Source organism: Octopus bimaculoides, chromosome 14, assembly GCF_046866305.1.
Source record: "Octopus bimaculoides isolate indiv1 chromosome 14, ASM4686630v1, whole genome shotgun sequence".
NCBI classification, from domain to species: domain Eukaryota; kingdom Metazoa; phylum Mollusca; class Cephalopoda; order Octopoda; family Octopodidae; genus Octopus; species Octopus bimaculoides.
The window spans coordinates 17,099,594-17,117,373 of NC_142941.1; the positions used below are offsets into that span (position 1 = coordinate 17,099,594).

The window sequence follows — 17,780 nt, forward strand, 5'->3', positions numbered from 1 at the left end:
TCTATAACTTAGCGGTTCGGCTAAAAATATCGATAGAATAAGTACCAGGTTTAAAAGAAAATTCTAGGGTCATTCGTTCGACCAAAACCCTACAAGGCGGTGCTCCAGCATGGCCGTAGACCAACGACTGGAACCAGTAAAAGATGAAAGATACAGTCAACAAAGATTTTTGAGCTAGTTGATTACTAAAAAAGTTAGAGGTTAGAGAGAGAGCGCGTATGTAAATATTCTTCAATAGATCATTAAATTTTTTTTTAATTTTATTATTGATCAAAGTCACTTCACACGAACAAGCAGGAAATTTTTTCCCCTTTAATTTTGGGATGATTCTGTTATAGGAGTTTGCGTAAAGTCACGTGATAAGCACGTGGTATTTATTTCGCGCCATTATTTGTTTCTTATTCAGAGCAGAAACTTTTTGTTGATTCCTTACAACGTGTCTGCTACTTTTTACGTTTTGAATTCAGCATGGCTTGTCAATTAGTGCACGATCTATATAATGCTGATGGCTCTCCTAAAGGTATTTAAACATGAAGTTTTTTGTTGTTGTAATTTACATTTATAATTTTGCTGTAACATTTATTTGTAATGAAAAAAGTTTATCCTAAATATATATGTACGTGTGTGAAAGCACCCGATATGTTTACTCGAGTACAACTGGTAACTTATGGTCGTAGTTTTCGGCAACATAATTGCTAGTAATACATATATGAGAAATGTTACTAATCTTTTTATCACCGAAATGTTTACTTCTGAATTTTTATAACTTGTTTACTACATTTTAGACAAAATGGCAAGTTTATATATCCCTTGTACCCACATGTTTCTACATATGACCCGCCCCTATATCGTGTTTATATATATATATATTATTTTATTACTGCAGTCCTGAGCACTAATTACTAAAAATGAGCCCTAGTACTTATTTCATTGACCTCTTTGTGACCCGCTTAATTACGTGGCATTGATCTTTATAAGACACACACACACACACACACACACGTACATAGCAAGCTTCTTCACAGTTTCCGACTATTAAATTCCATTGAAGGCATCGGTCCGCCGAGTGTTATGATAGATATGTGTCTGATACCGCACTGTACGATGAAACGTAGAACCACGTGGTTGCGAAGCGTACTTTCGAGCGACCTTTTGTTGTAATAGGTTTCACTGTGCAAAACATTACTTTCCCCACTATAATTATCTGGAACACTACATGAAACACTAAAACTTAGTAATGAATATACCATTTCTTTTGCTGCTATTCGTCTCGCTTTTAAATCTGAGGGCTTCTTTGTTCCTGATGTAAAATGTCAGTATGGACTGTTTATTTATTAAAAAAAAAATGTTAATTTTGAAACATTTGGTTGATAATATTTTCCTCGTAAAATATCTTTGTACTTCGAGAAAAGGAAACAAATGGCCAATAATTACCCTAACCATCACATTTTATCCCCTCTTAGAAAGTAATCGTTTAAGCCAGGGGTTAGAAAGAAGTAATGTGAAGCCAGCACATCGAACGAGGTTGACTGACGAACATTTGAAAGCAATTCTCTTGGTTGGATGCAGCAATTCCAAAGCAAATATTACAAGTTAAACACCAGTTTCACAAATTTCACTAACCCTTTTTTTGCTGCTTAGATTTGGATTAAGTGCACACTGGGTGTGATATAACTTATTGCTAACATCGCCTTCTTTGACAACTTTTTGGTAAATAAATTTTTGTGTGTATTTTCTTTTCTTTGTCGTTTTGTAAAAACCTTATGGCGATCTTCCAAACTTATATTACGGAAGAATTATGACTATTGTTTAAAATGTGTATTTTAATGTGGTGGTGTATTATTCATATATCATACATACGTGTTACATATGTAATAAAATTTTCATGTTTATTATATCTAACTACTGCGATGTTATTACTCCCACTGAAATGTGAGAGGAAACATTTAATTTATAATACCCGACCCTATTTTTTAACGTTTTGTAATTGTGGATTATTACTATTTAGATAGGAATTCTGTCCTCCCTTGTTTGTCTATTCATTGGTCCGTATAAATTTTCTTAAGCTTAGCTTTGCCCGCCGCCTTATGCGTGCTTCACTTTCAGGTTACAGTGCAGGGCACATGCTTCACTTGTGATATTCAGAGGGAGGGGTCTGTTTCAAGGTAAAGCTGAGAGATTGTATTCAACAGGCTTTTTCTTTCTTTAGCTTAACATCCTTTTAGAACTATGCTTTTTTATTGAATGTGAAAACGAACAACTCCGATTTTTAAATAAGAGGAAGAAAATGTATTTGTCACTATCTTGTTTCAATCATTGGGCTATGGCCAAGCAGGGACATCAAATTGAAGGGTTTTAGTCGAACAAATCAGTACTTAAGTCTGGTAATTCTATCGGCATTTTTGGACGAACTGCCATGTTTTAGGGATGTAAACAAACCAGCACCGGTTGTCACAGGCACAAAAACAATTTCCGTCTATCAAATCCACTCAAAGCTTTTATAGGCTCGAGGCTTTAGAAGCAGACATTTGCTCAGGATGTCATGCAGTAGCACTAAACCACACAGCCATGCCTACTTCGTAAAAGTTTAAAAAAATAACAGTGGCAATGAAGATGAACTTAATGTAACATTTACATCAGTTTCTTCAGTCTAAAGCTCGATTTTTATAAATTCTGAATCCTCCTTTTACGGCTATGCTAGCATGGGTTGGGCAGGTCGCGAAATTTTTTCCCACGAGAACTCTAGGTCCCAGTAATGAACTCATTTGCATACAGGCAATCAGAGCTCGCCTTGACCGTGTCAAGTTAACTCAATACGAAGAATGGTGTTGTAAGTCGACCGATCGCCAAGTTATGACTTATTTTAGGAGACCAGTAATTAGATAGATTTGCATCTATACCTATTATCGGATTTTGTTAAGGCATCATATGGTAAAGATGTAGATGGGATAAATATGGGTAGAGGTTGATGTGCTAGCAATCCTTTTCCCTTACTGTTTTACAAAGGAAACAGCAGCACAAATAACTACGTAGAGGCAACCATGGTTGAAACAAGAACAAGCATTATCAGAAGAGAAAAGAAGCATGGTCATTCCTTAACCAAGAGAACTTATCGTATTCGCCCTCACTTATGCGCTCATAAATCGGTTTGATAGTTGATCTCTAATTGACAGTATGTAAATGGGGTCCGGAACTCTAGTGGGGAAAAAAATTTCGCGGGCGGGTTGTCGCTGTCCGAATCAGTTCTTGGTTTTTGCTACTCCTTCTCGCCGTGACCTAGGGACAGGCTTCTCTCGTTTGTTTGCATTTGGCATGGTTTTTATACGTTCCAGTACCCATGCTATTTACTTCAGTGTACTGAGTGACTTTTTCTTGACACCAGCAGTAGAAAATCGCGCTCCTGCCAAAGGTCGTCTCGACACTTATTTCTCCGCAACGCAGTATTTGTAAGGTTGCCCTGCCCCGGTCATTCTTGGTAACAGACTATTAGTGAGTAGGAGAGAGAGTGAGTGATTGTGCTTGATAAACTACGATTGAGGGGAGGGTACATTAACGGAAGATGAGGAGAAATGGGAAATAGAGCAGAAGGAGCGTGTAAAGATACATTAGCAATTACGAACTACCTGTTTTTTGTAGCTGCAGTAGGGAGAATATTGGGACTGGCAGTCAGTGATATAGAGAAAGAAGTAATAATAGCTAGAGTGAAGGCGGCGAGCCGAGAGAAAAGTTAGCATGCCGGGCAAAATGCTTTGCGTTATTTCGTCTGACTTTAAATGCTGCTGAGGTCGGCTTTGCCTTTTATTTCGAAGTTATAATAAGTACCAACTGAACACTAGGATCGATATAACCGACTTATCCCCTCTCCTAAACTTTGCTGGCTTTGTATCAAAATTTGAAACCGATATTAGAGTGAGTGTTGGATGTAAATGAATCTGAGAGAGGCGGGAAATGTTGGAGGTGGAGAGTATATCATGACGGCAAATAGGGCGCTCATCGAATAGTGAGAGATGTGTAATCTCTTCCCATTAGTGAGTGTATCATGCTTGAGGAGAAAATACAGAGTAGCAAGCAGCATGATCATGAGTGGTGGGGTTAAGAAGATTCAGTCTGTACGGGTGGCATACTACAATGAATAGAAGAGAAAATGGGAAAATGCAAGGGGGTAGCTGTACAAATTGAAAGCGGCTTAGATGTAAGCGCGTGCGTTTGTGTAATATTATATACAAGGTGCATGCTAAGCTGTGTGGTAAGAAGCTTCCCATCTGCATGGTTCCAGGTTCGGTCTCACTGCGTGACATCTTGGGCCGACCAAAGCCTTGTGAGTGAATTTGGTTGACGGAAACTGAAAGAAGCCCGTTGTGTGTATGTATTTGTCTGTGTTTGTCCCCCATCACTGCTTGACAACTGTTCTTTGTGTTTACGTCCCCATAACTTAGCGGTTCGGCAAAAGAGACTGATACAGTACTAGGCTTAAATAAATCCTGGGGTCGATTTGCTCGACTAAAAGCCCTTCAATGCGGTCCTCCAATATGGCTCCAATCAAATGACAAAAGAATATTAGTTTATATATAGTTCTAAACGAATGTTATCGCCATACAAGCGGTGTCCTTTGTCTTCCATGAAAACCTGTCTGGTCATGATGAAATATCTTACATCAGGAAGGGCATCCGGCTGTAGAAAAATTTGCCTCTATAAAATTCCGTCTGACCCATGCAGGCATGAAAAAGTGGACGTTAAAACGATGATAATGATATATACGTGTATGAATGAACTAAGCTGCTATCTATAATATTGCAGTATTAACATGCACTTCACTAAGTTTGCATTGGAGGTCAGGTCTTCTCTCATGCTGTATATCAAGGGTCGACTAGGTCCTCTTATCTCCCTCGGAGATGATTTTTCACCAATACATCCCAAGTCCTTTTCAGTCTCCCTTTCACAGGTATTGTTCACTTGAACCATTCTGCACTTTCTGATGCAATTGTTTCTAGTTTTTGTTGCAGGTTCACCACATTCAATGTCAATCTCTTGCTGTCATAGGGCAGCATATGTTGCACATATGCACGCATGTTAATATAAAGATCTTCACCCGTTCACAAAAACAAGAAAAAAACGACCTGCTGGGTGTTAACAATTATGTTAGAAAACGGATATGACAAATAATTGCGCCAAGAAACCTGGGGGGGGGGGGTGGACTTTCGGAAAATTCACAAGATCCGATTTTTACGTCATAACTTTCGGGAAAATGGATATATATTAATTTTTTTGTTTACGGAATCCCACGTTTTTGGTTATGGAGGATATATTCTGAAAAAATAAAATTTTTCAAAAATCGCATTTTCAGCATTTTCAAAGTTTCAATCTACCCTCCTTCATTTTTCACTTTTTCGGTTTTCTTTTTCTTTTCTTTTTTTTTTTTCCTTGCTAAATACGTAGAGAAATACGAAGATTATTATGATTCTGAAAAAAATTTGTAGAAAAGAACGCTGAACAAATGTGGAAGTTCTATATTGAACCTCCACATTTGTTCAGCGTTCTTTTCTGCCCTATGCTATGTGTGTATATAATTATGCAGCATTTCCTGTTACATTTGCTGAATAGAGATTAGCCTGTCTTTCTTTGATGTTATGGTGTATTTCAGTACTTTTTCTCTTTATACAGCTGGCAAAGATGTGACCCTTGGAGATGTCCTTATTGAGGGTAAAACCAAAATTGTCTATGACCTGCCATCTTACAAAGGGTGTGTTGCCATAAAGTCCAAAGACAGAATCACATGTGGAGATGGTGCAAGAGCTCATGACATGGAAGGAAAAGCAGTCATTTCAAACTCCACCAATTCTTCCCTCATGAAAATACTCAATGATGCTGGTAACTTTGTCTTACTCTCTCGCTTTTGTTTCTTTAATGCACTGTTTTAGTAACAGGGGACGTTTATTCATAAAAGCGTTTTACTCCTATGATGTTTTGGACACTTGTTCTAAATATCTGTAGAGATGCTTTGACATTTGTATCTGCTTTCCATTGTAAGATCGTTCTCTGATGCATCATCTGCTATACTCAGATAGTATCTGTTGTATTAGTTTAATGGTTGGTAGACTAGCATTCCGAACATGGCATTTGTAGTTATTGTTATCACTAAGTTCAGTTAGCTCTGCTAAAAAATGTCTATAGAAAAAAATGACCCAGGAAGACCTGGGATGAGGTGGTGAAGCATGACCTTCGAACATTAGGCATCACCAAGGCAATGACTAGTGACCGAGACCTTTGGAAATACGCTGTGCGTGAGAAGACCCAGCAAGCCAAGTGAGACCATAACCCATGGCCTATGCCAGGGGTGTAACCAGCCCACTTATGCGTACCTTTCCTTCATTGGACACTAAACTCTGCTTGCGAAGACCTGTTGAGGCAAGTGAAATCGAAATCGAATCAAATTCGATGACTGGCACCTGTGCCAGTAGAGTGCTAAGACCACAATCCAAGCAGGATCATTGCCAGCGCAGCTGCCTGGCTTCCATGCCAGTGGCACGTAAGAAGCACCATTTGAGTGTGATTGTTACCAGCGTCGCCTTACTGGCACTTGTGCGAGTGGTACGTGAAAAAACATTCAAGCAAGGTCGTTGCCAGTGCTGCTGGACTGGCTCCTGTGCAGGTGGCATGTAAAAAAACACCATTTGAGTGTGGCTGTTCCCAGTACCGCCTGACTGGCCTTTGTGCCAGTGGCACATAAAAGCACCCACTACACTATCGGAGTGGTTGGTGTTAGGAAGGGCTTCCAGCTATAGAAACTCTGCCAGATCAGATTGGAGCCTGGTGCAGCCATCTGGTTCACCAATCTTCAGTCAAATCGTCCAGCCCATGCTAGCATGGAAAGCGGACGTTAAATGATGATGATGATGAATAAAAACTCTTTGGATGCTTCAGAGCAGCCCACAGGTCCAGCTTTACATTATCTGGCCTCCTTGAATCACATAGGAAATGGGGCGGAGGTGTCAACTTGCATAGTGAGTTATTGAAAGTTTATTTCCTATTGTAACAATAGTGCATTGCAGATTTGTGTCTTTATAAGCGCCACATCAGCACTGATTAAGGAGCACAATGGTTGTATTATTTGTTTTTCTCTACCAGACTTAATATCTATGACTGCATTATAATGACCTAATTCAAGACTAGCATGGGATTTGAAGGAGTGTGCGTATGCATACATGAATATATATACACAACAGACTTCCAATTTGATTCACAAGCCATTTGTCAGAAGATACAAGACAACTCCAAATATGTTTCATTTTTGTTTTGTCCCTGTCAGTAAAGCATAACTGTCACAACACTTGTGGAGGATGATTGTATTATGATGGTTGTACATTTGTTTGGTGCAGGAAAACAACTGTTTAGGAATGAAATGATTCAAGGCCATTCTCATGATAGTGATATGTGAATTACCATCAGTTTTAAGTGGCAGGTCAGTTACTTTTGGCCCTGTAGATATAATGGTTATGTTATTTCTTAGTTGATGCTTTTCTTTCCTTATTTCTGTAGAAATATGCTGCTTTTGTTTCGCTAGATTTTGAAAATCATAAAAAAATTTAATGAAATAATTTTTTTACTAATAAAGCTTTAATTTTGATGGAAGATCATTAACCCTTTTGATACCAATTCACCCCAAATTGTCCCTGATTCTTTGATACAAACTTTTTTTTATATAAAGTGATCTAAATTAAAAATTTCCCCATTAATGTTCCTTATTGATTTGTTCCAGTTACCAACTTAGTAATGACCAAGGTATTTTAGTAAAATTCTTCATTATTTTCAAAATTAGTTTAAATAAAGATGGTGCAGTTCAATAGAAATGTGGTAATAAAATGGTTAAAGACAGGAAGTTTATATCATAGAATGAGACGGGACAGTCTTGGACAAATTGGTATCAAAAGAGTTAAAGATACTCCTTTTGTTTACTTTTGTCTTCAATCTGTTGATTTTTTTGCTTTGCCATTCATTAGAACTCAGAGAATTGGGGTTGACTGTTACAAAATTTAACAAATATTGTATTTTTGCTATTTTGCATATATATCCAATTCCTTACAGGTATTCCAACGCACTTCCTTGGTAAATGGTCTGACAATGTTTTCCACGCTCACCGATGCTACATGGTACCTATTGAGTGGGTTACTCGACGTGTGGCTACAGGTTCCTTCCTCAAGCGTAACCCAGGGGTTACAGAAGGGCATAGATTTTCTCCTGTTAAATTGGAAACGTTTTACAAGGTTAATGCTTGTTTTGCTTTCATTTTATTCAAGTCATAAAAGATAAATGATGTCAAGGCCTGCTTGTTACTGGTTCAATATTAACAGATCCCTACCATACTCCTCCCTTTCACTCAGTATTCAAACTGGCCATATCCAACTTATGTATTCTACCTTCTTTGTATTCAAACCAGCTGGATCCTGCTTCTCACATCTATCCTACAATATCATGAGATAATCCATGACTAATTCAAAACCATGTGATATGACATTTGATACGAAAGGGTTAAAGAATTGATTAACCCTTTAATGTTAAGATTAATCTATCAAATGTAATGCTTATTTGTTCGCTTGTAACTTTGTTAATCTTTTACATACAGATTCGAAATTTTGTCAGTGGGTGCTTATATACCCGTGGATTATAGTTATGTAATTTTAGCTGATTTTGCTGATTAAATCTGACTTTTATGGGCAGATAAATTGAAATTCTTAATGCATTTTACCTGTTGAATTTGTTACAATAAAATTATCCCAGATATCAACTGCCAACAATTTTGTCACTTTTCAAGATGAGGTACATTAATTTGAATTAATTAAAATACAGGTCTAATCGGTACAAGATTTTATTCTTTCTCTATTTCATTCAAACATTTTCATTGAAAATAAGATATGAAACTCTTTTACTAGCCAATATGGCTATGTATTCTCATACAATTTAATGAAAACATCTACATAACAGAATGAATCCTTTTATTAAAAAAAAAAAAGCTCATTAACAGGTGAAATTAACATTGAAAATTAATGTATTCCTCACTTTCACATTATTTGTAATAAAATGAAAGGAAGGGCACTTTGCAAAATGAACACGTATATGAGGTCTTGACCTGATATCCTTTTGCAGTTTTCCTTTTTTGCAGCAAACACAGTCTGCAAACTTTATTCCTTCCATTTATTTTTTTCCACTTTATGAAAGTCAATATTTTCTGTTGACATCCACCTCAGTTAATTTTGCTTTCTCCCAGTTCTGTGCTTTCTGGAAGAAAAGCCCTCATGTAACTGAGTTGTTGGTTTTTTTTACATAATATATGAATTGACTGTAGTTAGACATAATGCTGGAGATATGGATCATCATACCTTATATCAGCATTCCAGTAGTTTCACAGTTGAGAAAGCTGCTTTGACACCAAACATAATGTTTGTAGTAAAACAAAAGCTCAAATTTCTACAGTATCAGTTGGCTGTCATAGTGGATTGGGTCTTCCATGAATAGAAATTATGCGTTGAGCATTTGTTTCCTCCGCAACAGTTTAAAAAAACTTTTCGGTCGATAGCTTCCGCTATCTGGGCGACCAAGTTAGTAGTGGGGGTGGGTGCGCTGAAAGTGTAGCTGCTAGAATAAGAATAGCCTGGGCAAAGTTTAGAGAGCTCTTACCCCTGCTGGCGACAAAGGGACTCTCACTCAGAGTAAAAGGCAGACTGTATGACGCATGCGTACGAACAACCATGCTACATGGCAGTGAAACATGGGCTGTAACTGCTGAGGACATACGTAAGCTCGCAAGGAATGAAGCCAGTATGCTCCGTTGGATGTGTAATGTCAATGTGAATACCCGTCAGAGTGTAAGTATCTTGAGAGAAAAGCTGAACATTAGAAGCATCAGTTGTGGCGTGCAAGAGAGACGATTGCGCTGGTATGGACATGTGGTGAGAATGGAGGAGGATAGCTGCGTGAAAAAGTGCCACACCCTAACAGTTGAGGGAACCCGTGGAAGAGGTAGGCCCAGGAAGACCTGGGCTGAGGTGGTGAGGCAAGACCTTCGTACATTGGGCCTCACCGAGGCGATGACTACGGACCGAGACCTTTGGAAATGGGCTGTGCGTGAGAAGACCCGGCAAGCCAAGTAAGATCGTTGCCAGTGCCCCTGGACTGGTTCTTGTGCGGGTGGCACATGAGATGCACCATTTTGAGCGTGGCCGTTGCCAGTACCGCCTGACTGGCTCCTGTAGGATTTTCGAGCGAGATCGTTGCCAGTGCCCCTGGACTGGCTTGTGCGGGTGGCACATAAAAGACACCATTTCGAGCGTGGCCGTTTTCGTGCGGGTGACACGTAAAAGCACCCACTACACTCTCTGAGTGGTTGGCGTTAGGAAGGGCATCCAGCTGTAGAAACTCTGCCAAATCAGACTGGAGCCTGGTGTTGCCATCCGGTTTCACCAGTCCTCAGTCAAATCGTCCAACCCATGCTAGCATGGAAAGCGGACGTTAAACGATGATGATGATGATGATGATTGGTTGAGCATCAAGAGGTAGACTGTATTGCAGACTAGTCTTTTCTGTGAAATCGGGAATTCTGGTTGATGTAGTAATCTTCAACCATGTTGCCGTAATGTTTTTAATATCATTTTCATTAATCAAAATCTTCCTTGTTCAACAAGAATTCATTACTGTCAATATGATTCGTCTAAAGGTAAATCGCTGTTTTCATTTATATTTTGTTCATTGTGAAGAGTAAAACCTTTGAAGTCTGGATTGCTATTTGCTGACGCCATATTGTTAAAAACTAAGATATATACTTCCCTTCAAACATTGAGGGAAAAAAAACCAAGAAGTCTCAAAATTTTCACTGTATTATCTCACATTATCTCAAAGCTATGAGAATTCAATTTTTTTTTTTTTTTTTGGTGATTTTGAAGAGAAATCAGATATTGCTGGATTCGGCTGGTTCGAACAAATAAGGAAGATTAATTTTCAGCTGGTTTAAACACTAAAGAGTTAATGGTAGAATGGAGAACTTAGTGTCAGCATATTTGATGCAGGAAGCATAAAAGCTAACTAGAAATGGTTTTTCTTTTTCTAAACCTGCTTTGAATTATGTAGATTAGACAAGATTTTCTTAACCCTTCTTGGGTGGATCTATTGGCCCAGTGTTTAAAAGAAGGAATGGTCTTTTTTTAAATATTTTTATCTAATGTTCTGATATTTTTTACAATTGTAAATATTTCTTTTGTGTGTAGGAGGGGGCTCTTTAATCCTTTAGCATTTTTTTTTTTTACCTAAACGAGAAATCCCTATTTTTATAAGTTTTAAAAAGTTCTTTGAACTTGATCAACTCAAGAATTTCTATCTGTACTGGGGAGATCATTTTATTCTTTGATTCTCTGCAGGATGATGCCAATCATGACCCTCAGTGGAGCCGGGAACAGATAATTTCTGCCAAAATTCAGTGTGGTGACAAAGTTATTGGTGCTGATGATGTTGACATCATGGAGAAGATGACTGTTCTTATTTTTGAAATTTTGGAAAAGGCTTGGACTGGTGCTAACTGTGCACTCATTGATATGAAGATAGAATTTGGAGTGTCTGCTGGAACTGGTAAGAATAAATTGGTTTGATTAACTATATGGAATCTTTTTTTATTTTTTTTTTTTGTAGAAACCATTGGTTGAGATAGAATTTCGATAGAAACACGGTTGTTTGGATTTGAGGCTGTGGAGGGTGAAGTTTTCTATTACTATTATTGTAGTGGAGTGGTACAAACAGTACTTCACTGTATGGATTGAGTGAACAATTAGTTATCTCCCTTTATATTAATTTCAACTTTCCTGATGGTTGATACTGTATCTTACCTGTAATCTAGTGACTTGCTTCAAATCGAGTAAACTCGTCCCTCTTTTATCACCCACAATTAGAGAACCTCTATGGTTGCTCAGCCTACTAGAAGTAGCAACCAAATGTCCTTCAGAATTGGGACAATTAGAAAATCAAAAATGGTCTTACATTGTTTTTTGCATTCTTCATGTATTTTACATTATTTGTGATGTAAAAATGATGCCTGTTTTTTTAACTATAGTGATTGAAACGTTAATGTACTTCATTCTGCTACTTAGAATTTTGACATATAAACTAGTCATATCCAGCCCAAATATTTATATTCAAGCTAGCCAGATCTGGCTTTTCACACTTACTGTACTAAAAATAAACAATCTCAGTATTAAATTTATGAATCTGCAAGATAATAAGGTTGTGGAGCAATGCTCTAGACACAGCTAAAATATAAGATTAGAAAATCAAAGTAGATTTATTCTGCTTGGCTAACTTTTTCATTTTTACTTCACAGTTTAGTCATTAGTGGTAGGAAAGGCAGATGCTTTGCTCATTGTTTTATTTTGTCGTTGTCAGCATTTAACCTCCCTTTTCTATGCTGGTGGAAACAAAAGAATTCTGTCATCAATAATCAGATTTGCTTAAACAATCCCATTCCTGCTAATAGGAAACTGAATTGTATTTAAAAAGAAAAAATTTATGGTTTAGTCAATGGGAAAGCTTGGTGCCAATGACCATCTTTGTAAACTCAAGGTAGGAGAGAGAAGAAACTAACTTTTTCAGAAAAAGTCTATCTAATAAACAAGCCTCACCAATGATGTTAGTCTTTTGAACCAATAAACTTTGTATATTATCACCACTTAAACTCTTTCATTTCATTCTTTATGTTGTCAAACCTTAAACTAAACACCTTCTCTGATTGTTTCTCTCTTGCCCCTCCAGTTAATGGGTGTCTGTCATGTCCATGGATACTATCTCACTTCCAATCAGCATAAACAAAACTGGTTTTCTGTTTCAGGTGATATTGTACTGGCTGACATTATTGACAGTGACTCGTGGCGCCTTTGGCCTTCTGGAGACAAACGCTTGATGGTTGACAAACAAGTCTATCGTGACATGGCTGAAGTCACCAAAGACGGCATGGAAACTGTTAAAAGAAATTTCCAGTGGGTAGCTGAAAAAGTCAAGGTAAGAGTCCCTTATAGTTTATATATATATATATATGTATATGTATATATATATATAATCATTTAAAAAATTTTCTGTTTTTCCTTGCTGGCATATTTTACCACAGTTCTTTGTTACTTTGTATGGACCAAAAAGCAACCATCTCTGTTGTTGTTAAACTTACTCTCAGCATGGTATTTTCTTTTTACTCTACTGTCACTGGATTGGTAACCTGCTATGTGGTTTGCAGGGCCCTATATCTCCTTCCTGCATCCAGTTTATATACAAGATAGTTTCAACAAATCTCTAGATCAGGCCTTTAAGAAAAAGTAACCCAGTAAGTAAAATGTATCTACGTTAACGTAGTGCTAAAAGCTGATTGGTTGAGAGAATTAACTTAACCATAAATTAAGTCCGTGGTTGTGAGTGATGCTTGCTGATATTGCAAGAGTGTGATTCACTCTTGATATGAAGAGATTCATTACACACATCACTGTTGCTTTGTCCAATCCTGTCTCCTTACAAGTGTAATTCTCCTCTTGGTTTGCACCTGTTTCCCAAACTACTTTCTCTTGTAGCAAACAGTCTTCACACAGTATGCTTGGCTGGAGGAATTGGTTTGGCTAGGCTGTGTATTGGTGTAGTATGTTTGCTGCAAAAGTTTAAAAAATTGACAATTCCATGTCCCACTAAAGAAAAAGGAAAATATTTTTGATCCCACATCCCTGCTCCACATTGGAAGTCACTGGTTAACACTAAAAGCTTCTGCCCACAAAATTTCAAACTGAATAGCAACCATATTGCCAATGTTGGAAGATGATGGTTGCCCTTCCCTTGTAAAAGTGGTGGATACTACCCCCTATTCTCTAACTAAATTATTCTCAAACTTTGTATATTTTATCTTTGATTACCAGGAAATAATGCCAAAGAAGGTGTCTCAGGTCGTGGTATTCATGGGTTCGGCTTCAGATATGGCTTTCTGTCAAAAAATTCAAACCTATTTAGAGAAACTGCATCTTCCTTGTTCAATGCGTGTAACATCTGCTCACAAATGTACTGAAAGTACTCTCAAACTCCTTGCTGAATATGAAGGTTAGTGCCTCTTCTTATCCTCATCCTCCCCCCCCCCCCTTTTTTTTTTGTCAACTTTTAATTTTCTTAGTTTCCTTTCTCTCATTCAGCTCCTGCTGTCAGCCTTTTTCACTGTCTTTCCTTATTTTGTGTGTATTTTAATACTTCTTATTCTATTACAGTAGTTCTCAACTGTGGTCCATATAAGATTTGGTGGAGTTGGGGTTGGGGTCCACTCAAAATAATAAGTTATCCACAATGGTATTTTAAGAGCCCTAAAAACTTTTGCTATAGATGTATGTGTCGTAAGAAACAACTAGGCTTCTTTCTCTAATTTTACATAGTTCAACCTAGACAAGTTAATGTGGAAAACAAAATAGGGATTTTCAAAGAAGTTTCTATAAAACTAGTTTTTAAACATCAAGTGGCTAAGGGGGTCCACCAGAATAAAATAGTAATTGAATGGGTTAATAGATAAAAAATGGTTGAGAACTTCTGCTCTATAATCTAAAACAAAAAGAATTCTGCTTATTTAAAGCTTATGTTATCGTTTTTTTTTTTTCTCCTTTGAATTTTTAGGCGAAGGTATTCCCACTGTGATAATAGCAGTTGCTGGTCGAAGTAATGGGCTTGGTCCTGTGTTGGCTGGTAATACTAACTTGCCAGTTATCAATTGCCCTCCCCTCTCTTCAAACTGGGAGCAAGAGGATCTTTGGTCATCTTTGAGATTACCATCAGGTATTTTTTTCTATCCTGCTGTTTATTTTTACACTTCTTGAACAACATAAATCAATTATAATTTTTGAAACTATTTCATCGTTAGAGAAAAATGTTTGATCCTTTGGTTCATTAAGTGTGCCTTGTTCCCAAGTTAGGAATTCTTCATTCTATGGCTCTTCAAAAGTAAATGTATCACCACTTCACTAACAGTGATAAATGAAGCCCTGGAATATCAACTTAAATGTATGCACACTACATATATCACTGGCTTGTTGTAATCTCAAATTTCCATTTTCACAACATGCACACATACACACTTGTGCACTACACGCACTTGCATGTGTGTGTGTACAAGCATGACTCCGGCATTGGTTTGGAGCCACATAGAAATTTGGCCCATGTGGAATATGCTGGCTAATGTCTTCTACTATAGCTGGAAGTTGACCAATGCCTTGTGGGTGAAATTGGTTGGGGGGAAACTGGAACATACCTGTGTGTGAGAGCACTTGTATTTGCCCTTGCTTTCACGTGCATGTGCTGATTGTAGACAAAAGCCTCATCATTCATACAGTCAGTGCTATGTTTTTGTAGTTCTCCAAAAGTATGTCTGGACTCTTCATTGTTTGATAGACTGAAGGATTATCTCCTTGCTTAGGGGTGAAGGTTGACATCAAGAATGGTATCTGACCATTGGAAACTCTGCCTTCATATAGTTTCATCTAAGCTGTGCAAGCATAAATGTTAAAGAAATCACACTTTATACATTAGAAATCACACTCTATATATATAGTTTTTGTCTCCCAAATTTCACGAATAAAGCAATGGCCAGACAAGGCCATAGTTGATGCTTGTCCAAGGTACTGTACTGTGGATTTGAACCTAAAAGCTTGTCATTGCTAAATGTACTTGTTAGTCATACATCCATGTCTGCACCTCATTTCACATTTAGACATCACTATAATTTAGTTTAGGGTCATATAAAATACATGAAAAACATTCTCTCTTATGACAGTTTATCTGATGACATAACACACTCCTTATATATAAGTAGTATGTAAGAATGCCTTTTTTTTTTCTTTATTTTAATTTGCAGGACTTGGTTGCGCTACTGTAATTTTCCCTGAAGCAGCAGCGATTCATGCTGCCCAGATTTTGGCACTGTCCAATGAGAGGCTTTGGGCTAAAATGCGAGTGTTGACATTCAAGAACTGGCTGGGAGTAAAGAAGTCTGACATTAGCAGTCGTATTTGCTAATTTTGTGTTTGGTTGTGAACAAACCTATTTTCCCTTATAAACAATTTTTAAAAATTGTTTTTGAATTCATATCACTATCAATATTTTCTCTTTTGTTCAAGATGAAATAAAGCAATCTCTTTTTCTACCACCTGTCACTTTCATTATTTATCCTTCAGTCCTAATCTATCAACTCCTCAGTGTTTTACTCCCCTGTAATATCTTCTGTTGACATCTGCAAACACTGCTTTTTTTTTCGTTGTGATGCAGGTAAATGAAATATAGGTGCAGGCATGGATATGTGGTGAGAAGCTAACTTCCCAACCATATGGTTCCGAGCTCAGTACCACTACATACCACCTTGTGAAAGTGTCTTCTACTATAGCTTGTGCGTTATCTTATAACTTCACAATTTCAATGGTGTGTTTGTATATTTTTAGAATGACATTGTTTGGTAGGTGTGAGAGGTTGGATCTGATCAGGTTTTCACATAAAACCTGTAGAATATTTCAGCTGTATTAAATGCTCAAGGGTTAAGTGTTTCGCTCAAAAACACTACACATCACCTGGTCCAGGAGTCAAAATTCCAATCTTGAGTCTGACAGCCTAACCACTAAGTTATATGCTTCCGCAATTAAATTATACTTCCTCACAAACTGTATCTCGTGTAGTATTCAAATTTATTACCGGTAACAAGTATGGGACTGATAGATGTGAAAAGAATACGTGTATGTCTACTTTGAACCTGTAAATATGGCTTTTTTGAGACATTGATTTTGTGACACTCAATCAACAATACCTGGATCAGTGTTTTCAAACCTGTGAAACTTGATTAAAAATTGCAATTTCAAGGCTGTTTTGTTTGAACAGTATACAAAAACTTCCAATAATACTTTTATTTTTGGAATGATGTTGATAGACATTAAAGCTCAGACTACTTGAGTACAAAACCAACATCACAAGACAGCATTGGCCATGCCCCGAAATAATGCTGTTGTTTATAACTATATTGTAAATATTGCTACTGTTACAATGTGGGACACTCTAAAAGAAGCTATTTCACTGGCTGCTTTTTTTTTTCTTTTCTGTGGATAGTACAGACATCATCATCATCGTTTAACGTCCGCTTTCCATGCTAGCATGGTTGGACTGGTGAAACCAGATGGCTACACCAGGCTCCAATTTGATTTGGCAGAGTTTCTACAGCTGGATGCCCTTCCTAACGCCAACCACTCCGAGAGTGTAGTGGGTGCTTTTATGTGCCACTGGCACAAAGGCCAGTCAGGCGGTACTGGGAACAGCCACACTCAAATGGTGTTTTTTTACATGCCACCTGCACAGGAGCCAGTCCAGCAGCACTGGCAACGACCTTGCTGGAATGTTTTTTCAAGTGCCAGAAAGGCGACGCTGAGCACAGGTGCCATCCCGATTTCGCTTTCGCTTGCCTCAGACTGCATATAATGTGTATGAAGTGTGAAAATAAAAATCTAAGAAGTCATATTTTCTTGCATATGCAAATGGAGTAATAAAGCCAATTTTCAACATAGTATTTTCTTCAATGAATTGTTTTCACCTTGGTGTGAAAAAATTGTTGCAGTATGTAATAGCAGAAAAAAATATGTTAATCTGTTATGACAGCTAAATATGCTCTGAAGTAAAACCAAAATTTGTGTGGTAAGTTTGCTTCCCAACCACTTGGTTCCAGGTTAGTAATGTATAAGTTCACCATTATTCAAACAATACTA

The 17,780-nt window shown here is 37.5% G+C and overlaps 1 protein-coding gene across 1 annotated transcript; it reads left to right on the plus strand.

Annotated features, from left to right (window-relative positions):
- The first annotated feature begins 404 nt into the window (after positions 1–404).
- Positions 405–16,183, plus strand: LOC106881666 (bifunctional phosphoribosylaminoimidazole carboxylase/phosphoribosylaminoimidazole succinocarboxamide synthetase). The gene is made up of 8 exons (XM_014932132.3): positions 405–520; positions 5,662–5,868; positions 8,083–8,261; positions 11,406–11,613; positions 12,863–13,032; positions 13,926–14,103; positions 14,662–14,820; positions 15,896–16,183. The coding sequence occupies exons 1-8, from the start codon at positions 469–471 to the stop codon at positions 16,054–16,056; spliced, it is 1,314 nt and encodes a 437-aa protein (XP_014787618.1). The 5' UTR covers positions 405–468; the 3' UTR covers positions 16,057–16,183.
- Positions 16,184–17,780: the final 1,597 nt, after the last annotated feature.

Coding starts and splice junctions, on each gene's coding strand:
- LOC106881666 (XM_014932132.3), top strand. CDS start 469: ATGGCTTGTCAATTAGTGCACGATCTATATAATGCTGATGGCTCTCCT. Junction 5,869..8,082: donor GAAAATACTCAATGATGCTG/GTAACTTTGTCT, acceptor AATTCCTTACAG/GTATTCCAACGCACTTCCTT. Junction 14,821..15,895: donor ATCTTTGAGATTACCATCAG/GTATTTTTTTCT, acceptor TTTAATTTGCAG/GACTTGGTTGCGCTACTGTA.